The following is a 19,696-nucleotide window of genomic DNA, read 5'->3' as shown; positions in this document are numbered from 1 at the left end:
AGAGCTGCAAAGTTCTTTTGTGAGATAACAGATGCACACTATCAACCTCTAAGCAGCGAACCAAGCCCTGTAACTCATTGCTTAAAAAAACCCCATGGCAGATCACCAAAATGTTTAGATGTACCTACACAAACAGGGCTGAGCAAGAGAAAAGGCGCACAACCTGATAGCCTTGATCTTGCTGTTAAGTATCAAATGTAGTGAAGGTGATACCTTATTTGAAGTGCTGTTTGCCAAGGTCACAGAGCTCTCCGGAAGCACTTCTCCATCATCACGGGTGCTCAGCACTCATGAGTGAAGTAAGATTTGGGAGTTGGGTTTTTTTTTCATGTGACAAAATGTGAAACTTGAAAGTCATGTGCATTTGAATAGATTGTATTTAACAGCTGGTCACAGATAGTTTATACAGGGCTAAGACAACACAGCAGCAGTCTCTGTCCTGGAAAGGACCTTGGACTGAGAACCACAAACCAAACTCTCTTCATGAGCATTGTATGAAACAGCATAACGCTAATAAGAGGTATCACACAGGTTAGCATGCACAGAAAAATGAATGATAATACACTATTCAACCCCTTATGGGTAGTCTTAGATGCGGAGATATCCCAGTGAAATAGAAATCCTATGAAAAGAAAATCAGTAATGAAAGCAGAGTGAGTTACTGAGAGTAAAACTCACAAAATCTATTGCTGTTATAATATTCTGTCAACACAGAGAAACAGAAATGCTTAAAAGGAATATTTTTAAAATCTCGTCCGTACTTTTGTTAAGAAGTCTCCCTTCTGATGCGTGATGTGTCAGATAACAAGCAACAACTATGGGTACAGTAAAATCTAACATGAATTCTGAAATCAATTAACACAAAACATCTGATAATATTCTATAGCAAATTGGGCTACTAGATGTGTTCCCAATGGAATGAAACAATACTGTTCCTGATTAGGAACAAATGTGAAATCACATGGATATTCAAAAGGTTATGAAGTGAAGTAATTTATAGGTGAAGAAAAAATATGCAAGATTAAGTCCTACAAAATTGCCCCTAAAGAGCAAAAATTCTTCTAAGATAACATCTACCAGAAATATTCAAAAATATTTCTGACCAAAAAGTACTCGGTTAATTTTTAAGTCATGACATAATAACCAGCAAATTAAGGCAAGGAATAGGAGGCAGGCACAGTCTTGCATATGAATGTGATTTTGTCACCGATACGTAGGTGTACATCCCATTCAAAATTATTTCTAATGTCAACAGTGTGGAAGGAATTAGACTGGAGATTAGGCAGCTCAAGCCAATGCAGTCCTAGAAAACAACCAGCACAAGTGTTTGGAAATTTGATTTCAGAAACACCCAGGTAACAATGCTAAAGCTATTCTAAAACATGTCTCTAAGAATCCCTTCTGTTCACAAACACTTTACATATTTTGGGATGAAAATGATGACATGCATGTAGGCAGCACCACATAAACATTAGGAGAGGCATGAAAAATTATATACCAGATTTGTGATAATTTCAATGAAGGATAAGAATGTATTGTGACTTCAAAAACTAGCTGTGTAGATTAAAACAGAAGCTACTATGTCATCAGGGAGATATTATCTACAATAAACATCATAATGTACATGCAGAGGCAAGAAATGTTGGAAATGTCTTCTTTCCTAAGAAGAGAATAAGAGTTCTTAGGGAGAGAAAAGGTATAATGTGAAAAACCTATTCCTTATAATAGTCCAGATACTGTTATGTAGGTAAAGTAAATATCATAATACAAGAGTAATAAACATAATATTTGTTTATAAGTGGAACTGAGGCAATTTCTGCATATAACATACAGGAAGAAGGAACCTTTAACTGAAAGGTCTGTAGGTTCCTATTCTGAATTTACTACAAATTTCCTTGTATAATAATAGAAAATACTAATTTTCCCCTTTGAACTCTGGTTTCCTACGTATAAACTGGGTGTTAAGTTGGATAAGGGATTTCAACAGTTCCTAAAATACTGGAAAATTCACACAATCATAAACACACATTATCCGTATAATTTCACATTTTTTAAAAACAGGTATTTTAGTTATAATTGGTTAAATATAGAAAATATGTGAGTAACACTATTAAAATAAATTTCAGAACAATGATCTATACTCTATAGAACCTAACACTGTGACTTTATTTTCAGAGATACTGTGGCAATCTGAGTGGGCTCAAAAGAAGCTGGCTAACTACGTTACTATATTAGACATAATAATTTCCTATAAATACATTTGTTTTGCAGGTAAGCTTAAAATCTGTGCAGTGCCTGTTTCTAAATGTAAATATGATGATTGTTTCAGAGCTATAGAGGGCTTTGGATGTGGTTTGGTTTTATGCAGAAGTCTGTGGGAAAATCACAGCACTGTTCATATCACCTTCTGCTGTTAGTGAATAGTAAGTACCACATCTAACAACATATCACATTACTCTCTGTATCAGGGAATCACATGGCATTTGAGGCTGGCCAGAAGAGTTTAACGCTGTTACACATTAGGGGAGAAAGAATATTGCATTCCTACCACTTCCCATTTATGTAACAGTCTTTGCCCATTGTCCATCAGAAGGAGACATAATAGTTTTATTGCCCCCGTGCAGCCTGTAAAAAAGCTGTAAACAGTGAAAGACCATAAGCCTTTAATAGACTTATAAAAAGGGACTATAACTGTCTCACTGACTGCTTTTTAAATGGATAGGGCTATTTTATCTGTTCCCCTGTAAATCTGAGCAGACGTAGAGGTTTGTTACTTCCAGATTAAACTCTGACACCAAGTTCTCTACTTATTCCCTGAAATGTCTTCAATGCTTTTCATGGTCTACTCCAGCACATAGTGACACTTCATGACATCACAACAGCTCACTTCCAAAATTCCTGTCACGTTAAATGCTTTCAGTTGCCTGTCCTCCAAGGCTTCTGAACCAAACAAATACTGTGCAACAGATGCTTAGCTGCTTTTGATGAAATCATTTACTGAGAAATTTAATGAGGCAGCTAAGTTAACCAAATCCCCACCCCCCAACTCTTCTTGAAAATTCCACCTTGTTTGATACCTCTGTATCCTAGCTTCTGTGTAATCCCTAACGTACAGGGTTATTGATAGTGGAAGGAATCCTGTCTCACATTAGACACTGTGGGAGGAAGACTCAAACCACCCCCCCAAAACAACCCACCCCACTACCAAACCTCTAGTCACACAATTAAAGTCCTCATTCTATGGAGAAGTGCATATCAAATGTCAGAAAACACAGTGCAGCAAACATGGGCAGATGCAAGACAGTGCAGGCTTCTAAGTTTCAGTGGAGCAATCAGGAAAAGTAATAGAAATCTAAACACAATGTGAGTGTCTAAAAGCCTCTCCATCACTCATTTTCCTATCACTCATGTTTTCTCTCTCATCAGGTTTCCTGGCCTGCACATATGCAAGGTAGTCTGTGAAAAAGCAGGGTGGCTTCATAGAGCCTTGTCATGCTGAAAACCGTAAAGGAGAATTCATTAAGGTGCCAGCTCATTCTCTGCAGACTTTCCCCAAGGAAATGGCAGAACATTGATCTAGTCTGTCCTTTCTCCCACTCCTCCCTCCACTCCATCCTTCCCTGTTCACTCTGCAGTCAATAGCTAAGGCTGAATAACTACTGTGCTTAGCATTGGCTCAATCTCCTCCATTGCTTTACTATTATGTAAGTTCACAAGACTGCCACGGAAGGAGAAAACATCATCACCTCTTCCTTGGGCTGGGAATTTTCCTGACACGGGGAACAGACACAATTTCATGCAACTTATTACACACTGAGAACGGAAACTTTGTAATAGCAGGCTTGCCTTAGGCTGATACACATTTGCATAAACCTTCTGTCAACCCATTCCAATCACGAACACTTACCCTCAATCTGCATACAAAGAATCATATGAAAAAATGAAACTAAATGATTTTAAAAAATATTTAGACTGTAGTCTTTTATTTGCTTTTGTCCTTAATTTCTAAAAGCTGGCTCCCAAACACAGCTAAAACAGGATGGCACCAAAAGCGGAGACCATACTGAAGCAAACCCTTAACTGCAATCAGTGAAACAGTGATCAATACACATTTCTCTGCCTTTTTGCTGCCTTTTAAGCTAAACAAAATATGGCATAGGTTGTGGACAAAAGGGACCTAGAATATTAGTGTGAGGATTTCAACACACTTCAACAGTGCTCTGATCTAGAATCATCTTTACATCTAGAAACAGGTTCAGCTACAGAACTGAGGTCCAGTGGCAGATGTAAATTCCATTTCCATGTTCCAAAATTCAGTAGGCTGGATCCAGAGATCCAATAGAAAAGTCGCAAATGAAATGTGCTGGTGTAGTTGTTTCATAGCACACACTAATACAATGCCTTACCAAGTCAGAGAAAGATGACTTGTTCCATTCAAATTGAAATGGAAATCTTAAGATGCACACAACCTGGAAGAATCACAACACAATCTGTTCTACAAACCAATCTCCCTGAGGTTTTTTTTTTTTGCAAAAGCTAACATTAATGATCCAGAACACCATTTTTAGGTTTTCACATGTAACTCAAATACTACTTCTCTGTGCAATTGTACCATACTATAACTTCTGCAGTTTAGTTCAGTATAGACAATTTCATGAAGTCAGATTATTAAGTGAATCAGCAAAATTACCTACCTCTCAAAGAGTTCATTTGTTGGATGGTTTTAGATGAGTACCAACTCCCACCCCTCCTACAAATTTAGCAAGATGTAACTAAAATACATAAGATGACAATCATTTCCCCATTACCCATGACATGCTTAATGCATGCTGTTAGGAAATGTTTACAGAATTTGATGTTAACTCTTCTGGAACTCTAACAAGGCAGATATTTCAGTGAAGTATTTATTTGAGAGAAACGTGAAGACTTTTGTGATAGTAGTTCAATTCTTTATCCAATACCCTTACAAGTACAAAATTTCAACAACTAATAACACGGAAGTATAATAGAACAAGGGAATTAGCACAATGCAGAGCCCGGGGTTCATGGCTTAATAAACTATTGCACAAAACTGTAATGCTTTCAGACGTCAGATGTCAGCATAGTCTTACAAGAGACAAAGTCACAAAGAGATGGACACAGCCTGTTGTGCATACCAACACAGCTTTTTCCAAAAGGATACAAGTTACTTCATGCTTGAAACTAAATCAAACCAACCAACAAAAACTTTATCCCATACAGGCACCTTGCTGTCTTGTAAACAACTAATGGGTGGTCAGACTTCAGCAAGAAGTAGCAAGTTGTAACATGGATATACAAGTGAAACTTTTTGTCTAATGTAGGCACAACTACTCCTCATAGAGGCACTATCAGTTAGTAGCAGTCCCAGAACCTTAGGATACTCTTTTGAGAAAAAACAAAAAGCCACCAATCTGTGACAACTCAGCTTAAGAAACTTATTCCATCATCAGGATAATGCCAATGAAAAACACAGACTGACTGCACTTCAACAGCTAAATTGAGAGGCAAAGAAAATCCATCTATGTTTCCTGCAGAAAATAATTAGCAAATGATTCACAGATAGCCACTGTAGATGTATCAGCATGAATAGATGGAAATTTAGAATTTAATAATAGAAATTAATAGAAGAAAGCTGTCCAGCTCAATTTTTATTCTGAAAATGATATTGGAAAAATAATGAGTGTTAAGTGATGCCAGGCTCTTTCTAGAATTCCTAGCACTCTGCAAAATGAATATTTATTAACCTCATGTTCTTCTGTTTAGGTTACACTTGTAAAGACTGACTTCATTACACTGAAACATCCACTGTACCTAATTCCCTTCCTGTTCTGCATCAGAAGTGGCTCTCTGTGGTTAAATTCACAGACAAAACACATCTAAAGAGGCATCCAGATCTGAGTTCTGACATTAGAGTGGTTCCATAAAACAGAGTTAAGAAAGGCATGCAAATACAACGAAAGTTGTATTGGAATGGAATGAGATCTTCAAGCGCAATGTGAAACTAAAGCGTACTTGCAAGGGAGTAAAATATTGCAGAGAATAAAATGTTCACATTTCAGACTGATAAACATTTTTCTTGATGAAAACTAAGCAGGACACAGAAACTAAAGGCTCTCTACATAGCAGAATCATCCCCTATAAAGCACTCCTAAGTAATACACTGCAAAAATTCTACATGCATGAAATCTGATGGGGTTTTAAGCATTCCCTTTGCTTTTGAAGTTTACTGCACTTTCAAGAACACACACTGAATTGAAGCATATCACTAAGCAACAGCGATTTAATTTGGCAAGATTCAGGGTCTTAGTTTCCTATTGTGGTTAAGTAAGACTTCTAAACCTGTTAAAATATTGAGCTCTGTTTTCATATATTTAATTCACAATATTACAAGGAACATCACCAAATTTGTACCCATACCTATTATACCATGTCACTGAAGTGCCTACAGATTGCACATAGGCCTGTTAACACCAGCCTTATCAAGGTATGCAGAGAGGTGTTTAGAGCATGACAGGATTATAAGGAAAACTCCATTTCTGTTTGCACACAGAATACATGGTACTGAACACTGAACCATGATCCAGGAGAACTTGCTTCATTTTAAGGAACATTTTATGTCTTGCTACAATTTTTCTAAATCCAACCTTCAGGATTCTGTATTGTTTTGTGCAAATCTCCTCCTCTCCACACATACCCTTGAACGCAAACATAGATTGCTGTTTTCCCCCAAGAAAAGGTTTAGTGAGAAAGGTAGTATCTTTTGCCAGACTGACTTATATAGCTAGAAAAAACAAATGAGCTATGAGGTTTGAAATCCTTTCTTCACGTCACGTAGGAAGCAGAAAAAGACTTCATATGCTTGAAGTGTCTTTACTTCTCCCATGAATTGTCAGTTAATCTAACAAAGTGAAATATCCTGTCACTACAGATGTCATTTCACGTAAATCCAAAGATCACTGCAGTCACAATGATATTGTTTCTTTATAGCATGCTCATTATAAATTTGCTGTAAAGCAGTAGGGCTCTATGAATTGCATCTGTGTTTAGTAGTCTGAAGTAAGGAGTCATGCCTCACTTACCGCCTCCACTTCTGCTGGGTCATACCAGACATTAATGTATGGATGCTGTAAGGCTTCGTCTACTGATATTCGCTTGGCTGGATCAATGACTAGCATCTTTGATAAAAGGTCCCTGGCTTGGCTAGCTAGAACAACGAAGTCAGATAAACATAGCATTAGTATAAAACAATCACCACCTCCAGAGGAGGGTTAATTGGGTTAGGAAAGCAACAATGACACATCCCTTTTAGAGATTATTTGTATGTACTTCTGCCCCTTGCCTTAAACCCTTGAAGCAAGAGTTCTTCAGTAATCATTTTAGGTGGGATACATTAGGAAGGTTCCAACATCAAGGCTGCATACCGTAAGTCCCCTAACAGGTTCAGTGAGGTTTTACATGTTGTATGCAGATTCTGTGTACAGGGCTGAATAACCTACCCAAGAAAAATGTGCTTGAGGTATATACATTATTGCCTGGCTTAGAAAAAAAAAAAAAACTTGCATAACGAATTCTGAAATGATGACATTACTAAATCGAAGCTTGAAACTTACAGGTACTCTTATTGTGATTCCAAACTTCTCTGTATTTTTTAAAGTTTTTCACCTAGCCTGCTGCGATACATGAAATATTTCAGAGAGGCATAAGTACCAGTCTTATCTTAGAGCATCCATTAGAAGCAATACTGTCAAATCTGTAGCCTGGGATCACCATATAATGGTATGAAAGTATCTTGGAACTGTGCAAGACTTATTTGTCTCATGTAACAAAGTTTAAATAAGTGGGACTCATCATCCTCCACTACAAAAATGAACAATTTTATATATGCATTGAATTTTATGTGCAGCATTGATTTTTTTTTACCTGATAATATAGCCCATCATGCCTACCAGGCTGCAACAAATTGTTTTTACTGTTTAGAGTTTGTAACCAATATAGTATGATCTAAACCCATGTAAAAAAAATGATAACATGTATTTCTAGTATTACTATCAATGTAATATTCTAAGCTCCTTCATGCTCAAAATTATTTCCTATGTCCATGAAAAACAAAATGAAAGGAAAAAGAATGTAAAGAGATGTAAGTGCAAAAATATTATTAGGCATCTCATCAGATATTGTGGGTAAAAGTAATATCTAATTAAAACATCAACATTACCTTGTAATGAAAAAATTAAGCATGGCATTTGACAACACAATGATGCACAAATAGATTTTTTTTTAATTAACTCTTTCTTGTTCTGTGATTGTATCTTAAAAATTAGCATTCAGTATGCTCAGGTGCATGTGCTTCCTGTATCCAAAAGATAACAGCATGGTATTATAGTCATTTGTACTTACTAGCTCCAAATCCAAGGAGATTCTAATATTCAATTTATTGTAGTATGAGTACTTATCCAAAAGCATCTACTCAGACCTTTAACTTTGTTCCCAGAGCTGAGACAGTAGCCTTGCCACAAAACAGTTGATAATTGAAAGAGTATTCTGGGTAATGTAACGGTATGCAAACTGCAAGCAACTGAAAAGCATTAAAGACCACCAGAGTAACTGGCTCCAAGTACTCAAGTGGTGCAGAAATAATACATGTTACTAAGTTTGCAGGGGTTCAAGAGCTGTGAGTTAAAGTTAAGAATAAGAATAAAGGAACACCTCTGTTCCTCGTGATACAGAAATATTGCACAGAACGCTGTGGGGATACACTCAACACATCAGTGATAACATGTATTCCCTTGGCTGCCCAAGCACCAGAGTTTCCAAAAATAATTTTCAAAAGCTGCCTCTCAGATGAACAAATCCCATTTGCCTCTGCAATTAACTGCAGTAAAAGGGAGTGCAACAAAAGCAAGGAAAAATTGAAAAAAACCCTTCATCGCATTGTAGTTGTTAACATGTGAATCATGTCCCTTTGTAGGCCATACCTTTGAGTTTGTTGTGTTCCGAGTCAGCTGGGAAGAGAGAGTCTGGAAAAAGTTTGGGGAAAGTGAGGCCAGCATACTTGGGTCTGTTCTCCACGTAGTTCCGTACTGTTGGCTGTAGCTTCTTCATGAATTCTGGACAGGGTGTTCCCAGCTGCTCAATAACTTTATTCCACTGATCAATATCTGAACATTAGTAGTTAAGGAAACCAAAATGCAAACTCCAGTGCAGTCTTCTGACATTTTTGTTTGAATGGTCTCTGGATATTCTCAGAGATGTTTAACTTCCTTCATAACATCTTGAGAATCACTATCTGTTTTTCCTCATTATGCCTCCAGGTCTTATAGCCTGCGAAGGGCAAAACTCTCTCTCACACATGTACTTACTGACTTGAAGGCATCATCAAATCCTAAAAGCACCACCACTGTGGCAAAATACACGGCTTCCTCTCTTTGGGTCAAATCTTGTTACCAATTTCATTTTTATCCATTTTTTACATGAAGGTAATTATTGCTATGTCATCTTGCCTACACATTCACTGGCCCTTTCTATTCAGTCAATAGAAGATGAGACCCAACTGGGTCAAGGGAGAAGGGACAGAAGTCATATTCAACTCATCTGCTTTGTGCTGTATGTTTACTATCTCACACAACCTTATCGGTGCCAATTTTGTTCAAACCACCCAACTAGCAACTCCATAAAAGCAATTTGTTTGATTTTAGAAGCATGCACTAGGTCTCATTTCCTAAAGACAGCTGATGTGATGGCTGCATTGTTAAGCTGTTACTAGTAAGAAACAGGCTTTTGTACTTTAAAAGAAATTGCATTACAGTCAATTTGTACTTAGCTTTTTTTTGTTTTGCTGTTGACTTTTTAAATTTTGCTGTTGACTTTTTTAGTTTTCTTGAGATAACAATTAGGCGTCTGATAGGTGTTATGTAGCTCTTCCAGCGATGTTCAGAACAAGCCTTACGGTGGCAAAACCAAAACAAATTATTAAGCAAATTATTAAGCAAATTGTCCATAAAATCAGTACCTTTTCTACACTAATGGTCTAATTCACAGTGCTAAGCATGGCATGTCAATATTTAAAAAAAAAAAAAAGGAAGAGTACATGCAGCCATGGGTACACTGATGCCATGATATATGATGAAGGGAGTTTCATTAAGAACATATTGGAAATAAAACACTTTTAAAAGACAAACATTCAAAGCATTTCAGCACAGTTATCTTATTTTTTTACTTACTCTTCTAAGTTATTATTGTCATGGATGTTGTAAGCGTGGACAAGTTTCCCAAATGCTAAAGTCATTTCCTGACAATCTAAGAGAGAATTTAGGTTGACAGAATAAAGATAACAAGAAAAAAAAAAACAAACAAGCAACACCCAGCTCTTTGGTGCAGTAGCAATTTCAGATTTTCAAGAGTGTTTAGGGAATTGGAAACTTAGTATTTTCACACAGCTTTTATATTCAAGATGGACTTAATCAGTGTTCACCTGAACTGTCCTGTTTAACCAGAAGTCAAATAATTAATTTAAAAATTACAGCTTTACAAATCAAAAATGTTTGAAAGAATGAAAACAATTTACGTACATGCTCAAATACTGCCAAAGCCCTTAAATAAATGTTTTCAGTTCTTTTTTTTATATATATGTCTATACACACAGAGACAAATTGACATGATGAAGCACTCAGGACCTGTTTTTATCTTAACAGCAATAGCTAAACCATGCCAGGAAGAGCAGGTGGATATAGAACATTTTTCCATGAGATTGACACAAATATTTTGCTCTGGATTTGTTTCTTCACTTCTCTAGGTCTTACTAGCACTGGATAACTTTCTGAGGTCAAATACATGTGCAAGAATGTAATAGTGTTCTCGCTAAATACTGGCCTGACTCCATTTCATTGTTAAGTTTTATACAGTCACCACTCATTGCATCTGTGGTGCACCAGATCACGAGAGGTTGTATCCATCATGGTATGAGGTTAAATAAAAAAGTTTTGAAAAAAATCTGAGGTCTACTTAATGAAGCAAAGAGAAGGAGCTTTCTCTAGGTGGCAGTCAGAACTGACTTCAGCAATTCTACAGAAAACAAATGTTGCTGTAGAACAGCCCTAACGTGAATCAAAACCTATTGGAGGTTTCATTAACCCGTGAGTGATTGTGACTATAAATGTTATTTGCACACCAATTGAAAAAGTGGTGCTATGAGTTAATGATCATGTAACTTTGACAGAGATTTCCCAGGCCAAAATAGATTGACCTGTATTAGATTAACCTGTATTTGAGTGGAAAAAAAAGTAAAGAATAAAAAATTCTGCTAACAGCAAATGTTGGACAGACTGAAAGTTGGAAAGAACTACAACCCAAAACTCTAGAAGATGATAATAGTTTTAAAACTATTTGAAGCACCTCAGCTGTCCCTTGCCCCAAAACAGGACCAAGAAATATTTGTCAACTATACACAATAGCATCTGTATGGCTTAAGAAAGAAAAAGTTAAGTAAAAAAAAAAAAAAGTAAACCCTGAATTTATTAGTTTGTCCCTGGCACTGACACTGTGGCATTTTTACTAACATCAAGGTGGCCATGTAAAGTTACAGCAAAGAAACTTAATTTCAGAAAGTAGCATCTTTTGAATGAAGATTTATTGTTGAGTGAAACCTTAGGTTGCCTTAAGCTTCCCAGTCACCTTTTCTACTTGCGCTATAATACTATCTTCAGGATTGTTCTCCTCTGCTTTCTAAATAGTTGGAAAACAACCAGAATCTGAACTGCAGATAGAGACATGTTTTTTTTTTTCTAAAGCAAGTGCAAAAATTTCTAATGGGCAAACAATATTTTGAATGCACAATAAAGTATTTATATTTTAAAAACCAGATTTCACAGTAAAGTTACCTATTTAGAGGTACAGGCTGAAAGTCTACTATTACTTTTGTTTCTGTTCCCATGGATGCAATGTGTGCATTAATACAATGTATTTCAGAAGTGTGAATTAAGGACAACCATTTTTTCCCTTCATGTGGCTTGCAGTTAAATTATTTATCTGCAAATATTCAAATAACTAAGGAAATGTAGCTTGGCTATAAGGGAAAACTTACAAAACATCTTTATCTCCATCCAAAAATACTAAAAGCCTTCCTACAGTTGCAAAAATTAATAGCTTGTGGTCAAAAAAATGAAATTTAGAATTTTTGTCTTTGTACTTGAGCTAGCCAGCCTAAAAATGGCAATAAATTTTATTTTTCCTTCTCCTGTTATGTCTGAGTGATTCATACTTTTTTTTTTGAGTGACAGATTATGTTTTCTCGCATTTAGCAGCAAGGTTTTGCAGGAGGAGATACTACTTGCAGTAAACTGTTTTAGTTCTACTATTATACAAATAGCAATATACTATGATGCATATAGTCAAGTCTGTTCATTTTTCCCTGGTAGTCAGAAACTTGTCAGTGCTCAGCTATTTAAACTTTAGCAATATCTTACTGTAATTGTTCATGTTTCTTTTCCTGAAAAAGGTAGGGGAAAAATCTCCTGTTACAAACCTAACAGCCAACCACACATTGCTTTTCCACACTGCTCTGTAGTGCAGCTATGCTGGAAAAGCCTTTTCTTAAAATCGTCCTCAAGCAGCATCTGTGGACCGTAATATAGAAAACACAAATAATTCCACCAAAATGCCTGTTTATAACAGAGCTTTTGGAAGTGTGCTGGGTGGTGGTGGTGATCATGGGCTATCATGCTTCCCTGCCCAGCATACTGGACTGTACATTCTTCACCCATGAATCAGCATATCTACAGTAGCTTTGCTGCACTGGAGCAGGACTTGTTCTTTCGGGTTAAACATGCCACTTCTGGAGATGATTAGGACTAAGGCATGTCAAATCTTACTTTTGTTAAGGTGAAAAAAATGGACACAACTCTTGATAATATACAGACAGGGTGAGTTCATCTCTTTTCAATCTCAAAATCACAATTGAATCACTTTTCTGATACTTTTCTCCTTAAACATGCATGTGCATCAGTGACAACTAACTGCATTGCTTTGGGTACAAATTTTTGATGCTCTTAATTCATCAAGATTTCCCTCCCCAACATCTAATTGTTGAATCAATTAATTTTCTTTTTTTAAAATGGACCTTTTTTTTAAAAAAAAAAGAAATGTGCTAATTAAAACTTAAACTAACCAATTTCCTGTGGCAGGCATTGATGTCAGATACACGTGTTTTTCCACAGTCCCGTATTTAACATACAGATGTTAACACAGTTTAGAAAAAACATACAAAAGAAATTGAAAAACTCTAGCAATTGACGAGACAGTAAGTGTAGAGCATTTTCTGTGTCAAGGTGAACACTTTAAGAAGAACGTGGCATTTGCAAAAGTTAGACTGTAGCAGAAAATGTTTTGCAAATTCAAGAACATCAGTTGTTATTTACATGCTACAATAGAACATGTGGTGATAATAAAACCGAAGTATAACATGTAAGTAAAATGACTTTAAAAGTTTACCATTGATCATCCAGAAATCAGGAGATAGCTATATTAGTTGTGCAGCTGTCAGTAACCTTTTGGATGCATAACTATGATGACACCTTCACTAAGATTTTCAACTTCTATTTTTAATTTAGCTGCCACTGCATCCAGCTGCTGAGCATCTTTGCTTACACAATCAGTGCTTAATGGGTAGTCCAGTTATTGCAGCACAGGATTGCAATCCTGTCCTTGGATAAGTATTATCATTTCCCTTGTGGACATCTCTTCACTATTGAAGTATCTAGGCTGTTTCTATGTTTCTAGAACCTTCTTTTGTGGTACACTTTTGTCTTTGTAATGCATACAGCTGCTCTTACATCACTCTAGTGAATATACATAGGTGTCCATAAGCACTCTGAACTACAGAATTTAAAAGTACATTCTTCATTGTCTGTCTAAAATTCAGCTTTCAGAAGTTAAAAAAAAAAATCTGCGTACAACTACCACTTTCACAGCTCACAAGAGGACTAAGGCACCTTCTTAACTTCTTCAGATCATCTATGGCATGGTGAGAAAAGTATAACAGCCTCCCTCATAAAATTTTAAGAACATGTGAGCAAGACTCAACTCACAGTCAGCTTTCCAAATTTCTCCTGAGACAATACAACAAAACACATCACAGCTTTCTCCATGTTTGAGGCACGTATGTGTCCAAGCTTCACGATACTGGTCTCTAAGTAAGCAAAGCTACTGCTGTCAACGTTGAAAAGAAGTTTCATAGAACATAAAAAAAAAAAAAAGCTTTAGCTTACAATTCACTGTATCACGTGCATGCACCAAAAAATGGCAGAGAAATAGTAAAATTTCAAGGATCAGTAAAGAAAATCATGATTTTGAACACTGCAAAGCATTCACTCACAGTTGGAATTTAAAGAAAGAACAGAGGTGGGCTCCCTTCTGCTCCATTTGAGTGAATTCAAATGCATTACAGGAGCGGAACAGAGCTTCAGACTAGCTGAGCAGTTCACTCTGCACTTAACCAAAGGCATTTGCTAATTTTCTGCTTGTGGATTTTCTATGATCATGTAAGATGGCTTTATTTTGCTACGGAAGTTGCTTCTGTTAGCTAAACGGACCATTTAGTTCCGTAAACAGAAACAACATCAAATGACCTATACTCCTTAACTGGTGGAAAATTGCAAATAGTAGATTTTGCAGTCAAATGCATGACTGACAGTGCATCTCATGAATATTCTGTCTTTCAGTCTTAAAACTGCTTTTCACAGACATTTATGCATAAAAAATGACACTAATTATTATTAAATACTCTTTAAATTGCAGTGTGGTTGTGAAATGAAGCAGTGTCTGTGAAGAAAAAATCGCTGATAAGAAATTCTGGTACACAGCTAGTCTTAATCCATTTAACACCCATCTTACGCTGAAGAGGAAACAAATTTCTACTTACTCTTGCTCCTTCTACACTTAAATACATCCTTATACACTGCTCTCAAGTTCTTAGGGCTAATATTTCCTGTAGTTGGTATTATACATCTCCCCAACTCTATCACACATCTGAAGAAATAATCATTTTTACATAAATACTAAGCATTTTCTAGGCGGCTCTAAGGAATTAGATGCCACAAAATCATCAGTCTCAGCAGGCTGGGTCTGCCCTTGCAGCTTTCTGACTGTTTTTGAGCTGCACAGATGGGCAGAGGAGCAATAAGTGTGGAACCCCTGCCAGCAGCTGCTTGGTAGCAGAGGAGAATTGGGGGATGGATTTGGAGAAGATGTGGCTTTGAGGAAGGGTACTCAGTGGCCTGAAAGCAAGCAGTGGCATCATTTTCTGTTTGCATAAAACTGCAAATTTAGCAACATATTATAAATACAAATGAAGAATATGAACTCAGTTACAGAACAATCCCAAACAAATCAGCAATTGGCAATTCCAATTTCTGTGAGTTATTGCAATAATAAACAGCAAAAAATGGTTTAACTATAGATGCTTTGTGGGATTTATTTTTAACAAGTATGCAGCTCTGTCAAAGAAATCAGTTTTTGAAGCACTATATAAGGCATGTTTGATTCTTTTTGTACTTACTTGTACTTACTCGTTTCTTTAAACGATATCTTAAAAACATAAGTCTATTAACATAAAACCAGTCCCGACTAAAAAACTGAACTATGATAACTTAAATTACTTTAATTTCTCACTCTGCATTTACAGAAAAACACTAGCACCACCTGGGCCAAATTTTCAAGGAGCACAAATAGGCGATTTCCATTAACACACGTAATGGAAAGGTCTACTTTCACATATGCAGGTAAAATGTGCTCCAGATCATATGCAAACACGGGGGAATTTTATCATTCATTTCAGTATTCAATATGCTCACCCCACATTTTGGACAAAACACAAAATGAATCTTACCAGATAAGGCTGTGAAAATATTAATGATATAATTGCCTGCTTTCATTTCTTTAATGATCTTCAGGTACTACTTTTTGCACATTTTAATCAAAATATCAAACCCTTTAAGTGTGAATGAGGCCAAAAGTGAAGTGCTAAACTGAATTAATAAGTATCTGTATGCACACACATACGCGTATATACATAAGTGTACATACACATATGTGTTCAAAGAAAGTTACATAAAATTGAATAATGCCTAGAAACTCCTCTGTCATCTAGTACGGAGTTCAAATTAGATGGAAAACTTGTACACAGGTCATCTCCATTTCTCATTTGTGTAATCCTACAAACAATGAAATCTCTGGAGTTAGACCAAGCATAGTTGGAGCTCAGCTGCTGCTGTGCAAAAGAAAAAAATGCTTTCACAATCTGATAAATAATTGAGTATATATCAAATCTTTAACAAAGCATCAAATAAAGTAAGAATTATGGCTGCCTCAGTCCTGCATGCAGAATAGCCCCTAAGGAAAACATACATATGTCTAGAGTGGCTGGATTGCTTCTGATTTAATGCAACTATCTTGAAATTACTTCATGCTGATGTCAAAAATACATTCTGCTTTCACATAATAGCTACTTGTACTGAAATAAAGGATGACAGACTGAAGTCCACTACAACGGTTTCCAAGGAAATTCCCAGCTTTCTGAATCATCACATTGGTACAATGTTAAGTGATAATTTTAGTCTTGGGAAGTAGAAGTTGTCCTCAGACTGAGTCTGTTTCCTACTTCAATACCACTTGCAGCAAGCAAGCAATGAAATAAGGATTTCTGAAAGTCATGTCCAATTTAATGACACCTTCTTCCTAAAATGCAGAACCTCTTAGAAGCCGCTCTGAGGTAAACAGTGAACTTGTACCTACCATGCTACAACCTGAACTAAAAACCGCTGTCATTTATGAAACAACTCCCCCATCAAATTAACAGAGACTTTTTAACAACAAAACTGAACACAAATGGCCACTGGCTGCAGAGGCAATTCTCATGAACCATATAGGATGTTGTTTTCCATCTTCTTACGCTATACGTGCTGCAGTTTCCACCTAAGGCTTTTACTGAGAGGCAGTAAGGGGTTTATTGACCGTTTGCGTTGCAAGGATTTTGCAGTGGGACTTAGCTCTTTCGGTACAGTACAAATGTATGTTAGCACTAGTCTAGTGAGAAGGGGCTGAGGGGAAAGAGATGAAAGTGCCTGCTTAGGCTGAAATGGCTGCTAGGAAGGATACGATCAGTGCCAGGAAACAACACAGCACCTTTAATCATTTCTCCCATGATGCACCCTACTGACCACATGTCAACTGAAAACAAAAAATGAAATGAAAGTAAACAAGAAAACAGAAACAGAACAACAAATAAATGAGAAGACTCATCCATTCATGCCATAGCACAGAGCCTGCAGCCCACACAGCAGACACAGACCTGCCTTTCGCCCTCTGCAGATGCTTTTCTGCTTAAGTGTACAAGTTTCATTAAAACATATCAGGTCTGTGAAAAATTGATTCCAACAGTTTTCTTTGCCCCAGTGTGGATGAAAGACAACACTATTAAATACAGAAAACCAAGTGAGACCCACTGCTGGCTACTGTATCATAATACAACTTTGCAATTAAAATTTACCAATTAATTTTGTCTTTTTTATTTTTCTATTTGCATTCATTATCTATGTTTATATTGCTTTGTATTGTAAATAAATACTGGTCTCTGTATTCAATGAGGATATGCAAATTACTTTTCCTTTATCCTTTCAGTTACCAGAGATCCATGCATATTTTCACAAGCTGAACTGCCAGAAGCCACAAAAGGAACTTGGGTCAATGTGAAGACATATATATCTCTTATTCAGGGGTATGAATAAAATTTGTTGAAATCATTCAACTCCAATAATGCTGTCTTAGAGCCTGTTGACTCACTTCCACTGAATCTTAGTGAAGCCAGCAGTCCATAATGGGGGTCTTGAGAGTCATAAGATTTCTGTTTGCTGTGATAATAAATGATTTCTAAACAGGACAGTTGAGACACAGAAGCACTAAGCTGTACCTTCTGCACTGAAATTCAGAGCAATCCAGTGGACTATTTACCTTGTATGGAGAAGAGCCATTCAGCTGGGTCAAACAAAGCTAACTTCATTTTATGCTGAAACATGAGATGAAAATCAGACTCCTTGTATCCAGTATGGGATTAAGGTGGCATTTTCCCCCATACCAATACCATGAAACCACATTACTTCTGCTGTCCTTGCTCTATGATATGTAATAGAGCATGGAAGCAAGAAAAGGGACAGACTGGTATCTCAGGGCCAGAAACAGTGGCGGGGCGGGGGGGAAAGGAAAGCGTCATGCTGCTTGGTTAAGTTTACTCTTACAGTTTCATATTGAGCAACAGTTTAAAGTGGATTTGGCTTTCAAGGCAAATGTCCTGTCTATGGAAATCTTTACATGCCTTGGCCTAAGGTTCCCTGTTGTTTTATTTAGCAAATGAGAAGCTTCATCATTACAAAATGAATAAATCAATAAACAAATAAAGAAATAATTAAAAGGCCACTTGTTTGGAAGCAATAAGCAAACCTAGAGATGCAAGTTATTGCTGCTTTCATTATGAGCTAAATTGCATGCAAAGTATCAGGAAAAGATAGAGCAAGCAGTTGTTTGTTCATTTACTATTAATCCCTTTTTATCTTCAGAGGCTGCCTTCTGACAATACTCCTCTATACTGTGCTCAAGAGCGCACACACAAAATTTGAACTAGTAACTTACTAAACTGTAAATTGTGCAAAGCAGAGATGATTAATCTTCTTTACTCCTGAGGTCGTGGGATGGAAGCTCTTGGAAAATTTCCAAATCAGAAGAAGAAAAGATGAACATCTGAAAATAACCAACCTCTGAAGAGAAAAAACCCTGTGCCTTCTTGACTGCTGCCTCTTTTTCCTCTCCTGAGCCAAAAAAAAAAGAGTCAAATTGGAACCCAGAGTTTCAGTGCGTCTTTAAGACAAGTAGTTAGTTGGAGGTAAGGAGTTTCGGCATATACAGCAGCAGCTGTTAGAAGCCCCAGTTAAGGAACTGAGACTCATAAAGCTCCATAAGGAACTGCAGTACAGACACTTAAGCCTCAGTCCTCAATTTCTTTTAGTCCAGCCTCAATCCAGATGCAGTCTGAATAATTTGACTCATTCAAGCATCAGAAAAACAAACAAAACACAATCTCTAAACAGTTGCATTCAATTCCAAAGCACTGAAAATTACTCCTGGTTCAAGATTTTTTCCAAATGCAAGATATTCACAAAGACTGGCCATGCTCCACCAACACATGGAACTTTCCTGAGCTTTAATCAAATGCAGACTAACCTATAGTCACAGAGACCTCTGCGTGACTCTAGGTAAAGCTTAAGTTTAGAAACTATTTGCCTGAATGTTTTAGGATCACATGATCACAGTGTTAAGGAATTAAACCTAGAACTTCTCACAATTCTCTGAAATGAAATTGTTGAGAATTAGGTAGCCCTTGTTGGTTAGTCCCCTCTCTATTAGGAAACCCATGCCCTGGATTACTGAGCATAGGAGATTTTTAATTTGTTCAAAACCTCTACAAACCAGATTAGTGCACACAACTGCTCCGAAATGCATTCTGGAGTGGGCACATGTACTTCAAAATATAATTAAGTTTTCCAAGGAAACCAAACATCTCCCTGGCATATCCACCTTGGATAAATGCCCACCACAAACCATGGGCAACTGTTATTCTCAACAAGTGAAATAT

General features: G+C 36.8%; 1 protein-coding gene across 7 annotated transcripts in view; it reads right to left on the bottom strand.

Annotated features, from left to right (window-relative positions):
* MAPK10 (mitogen-activated protein kinase 10) overlaps nucleotides 1–19,696 on the bottom strand; it is a 151,939-nt gene that overhangs the window by 11,393 nt on the left and 120,850 nt on the right. For 6 of the 7 annotated variants that reach the window (XM_069855392.1, XM_069855395.1, XM_069855393.1 and 3 more), the window contains 2 exons: nucleotides 8,997–9,179; nucleotides 7,101–7,225 (listed from right to left, as the gene is read on the bottom strand). In XM_069855392.1, the coding sequence (XP_069711493.1) occupies nucleotides 7,101–7,225; nucleotides 8,997–9,179 (308 nt within the window). Of the gene's footprint in view, nucleotides 1–7,100; nucleotides 7,226–8,996; nucleotides 9,180–17,169; nucleotides 17,242–19,696 lie in introns of all 7 variants that reach the window. The other variant, XM_069855397.1, reaches the window with a different exon arrangement.

Source organism: Phaenicophaeus curvirostris, chromosome 4, assembly GCF_032191515.1.
Source record: "Phaenicophaeus curvirostris isolate KB17595 chromosome 4, BPBGC_Pcur_1.0, whole genome shotgun sequence".
NCBI classification, from domain to species: Eukaryota; Metazoa; Chordata; class Aves; order Cuculiformes; family Cuculidae; genus Phaenicophaeus; species Phaenicophaeus curvirostris.
The sequence above is the reverse complement of the archived record's forward strand: the minus strand, read 5'-3'. Positions and strand labels throughout refer to the sequence as shown.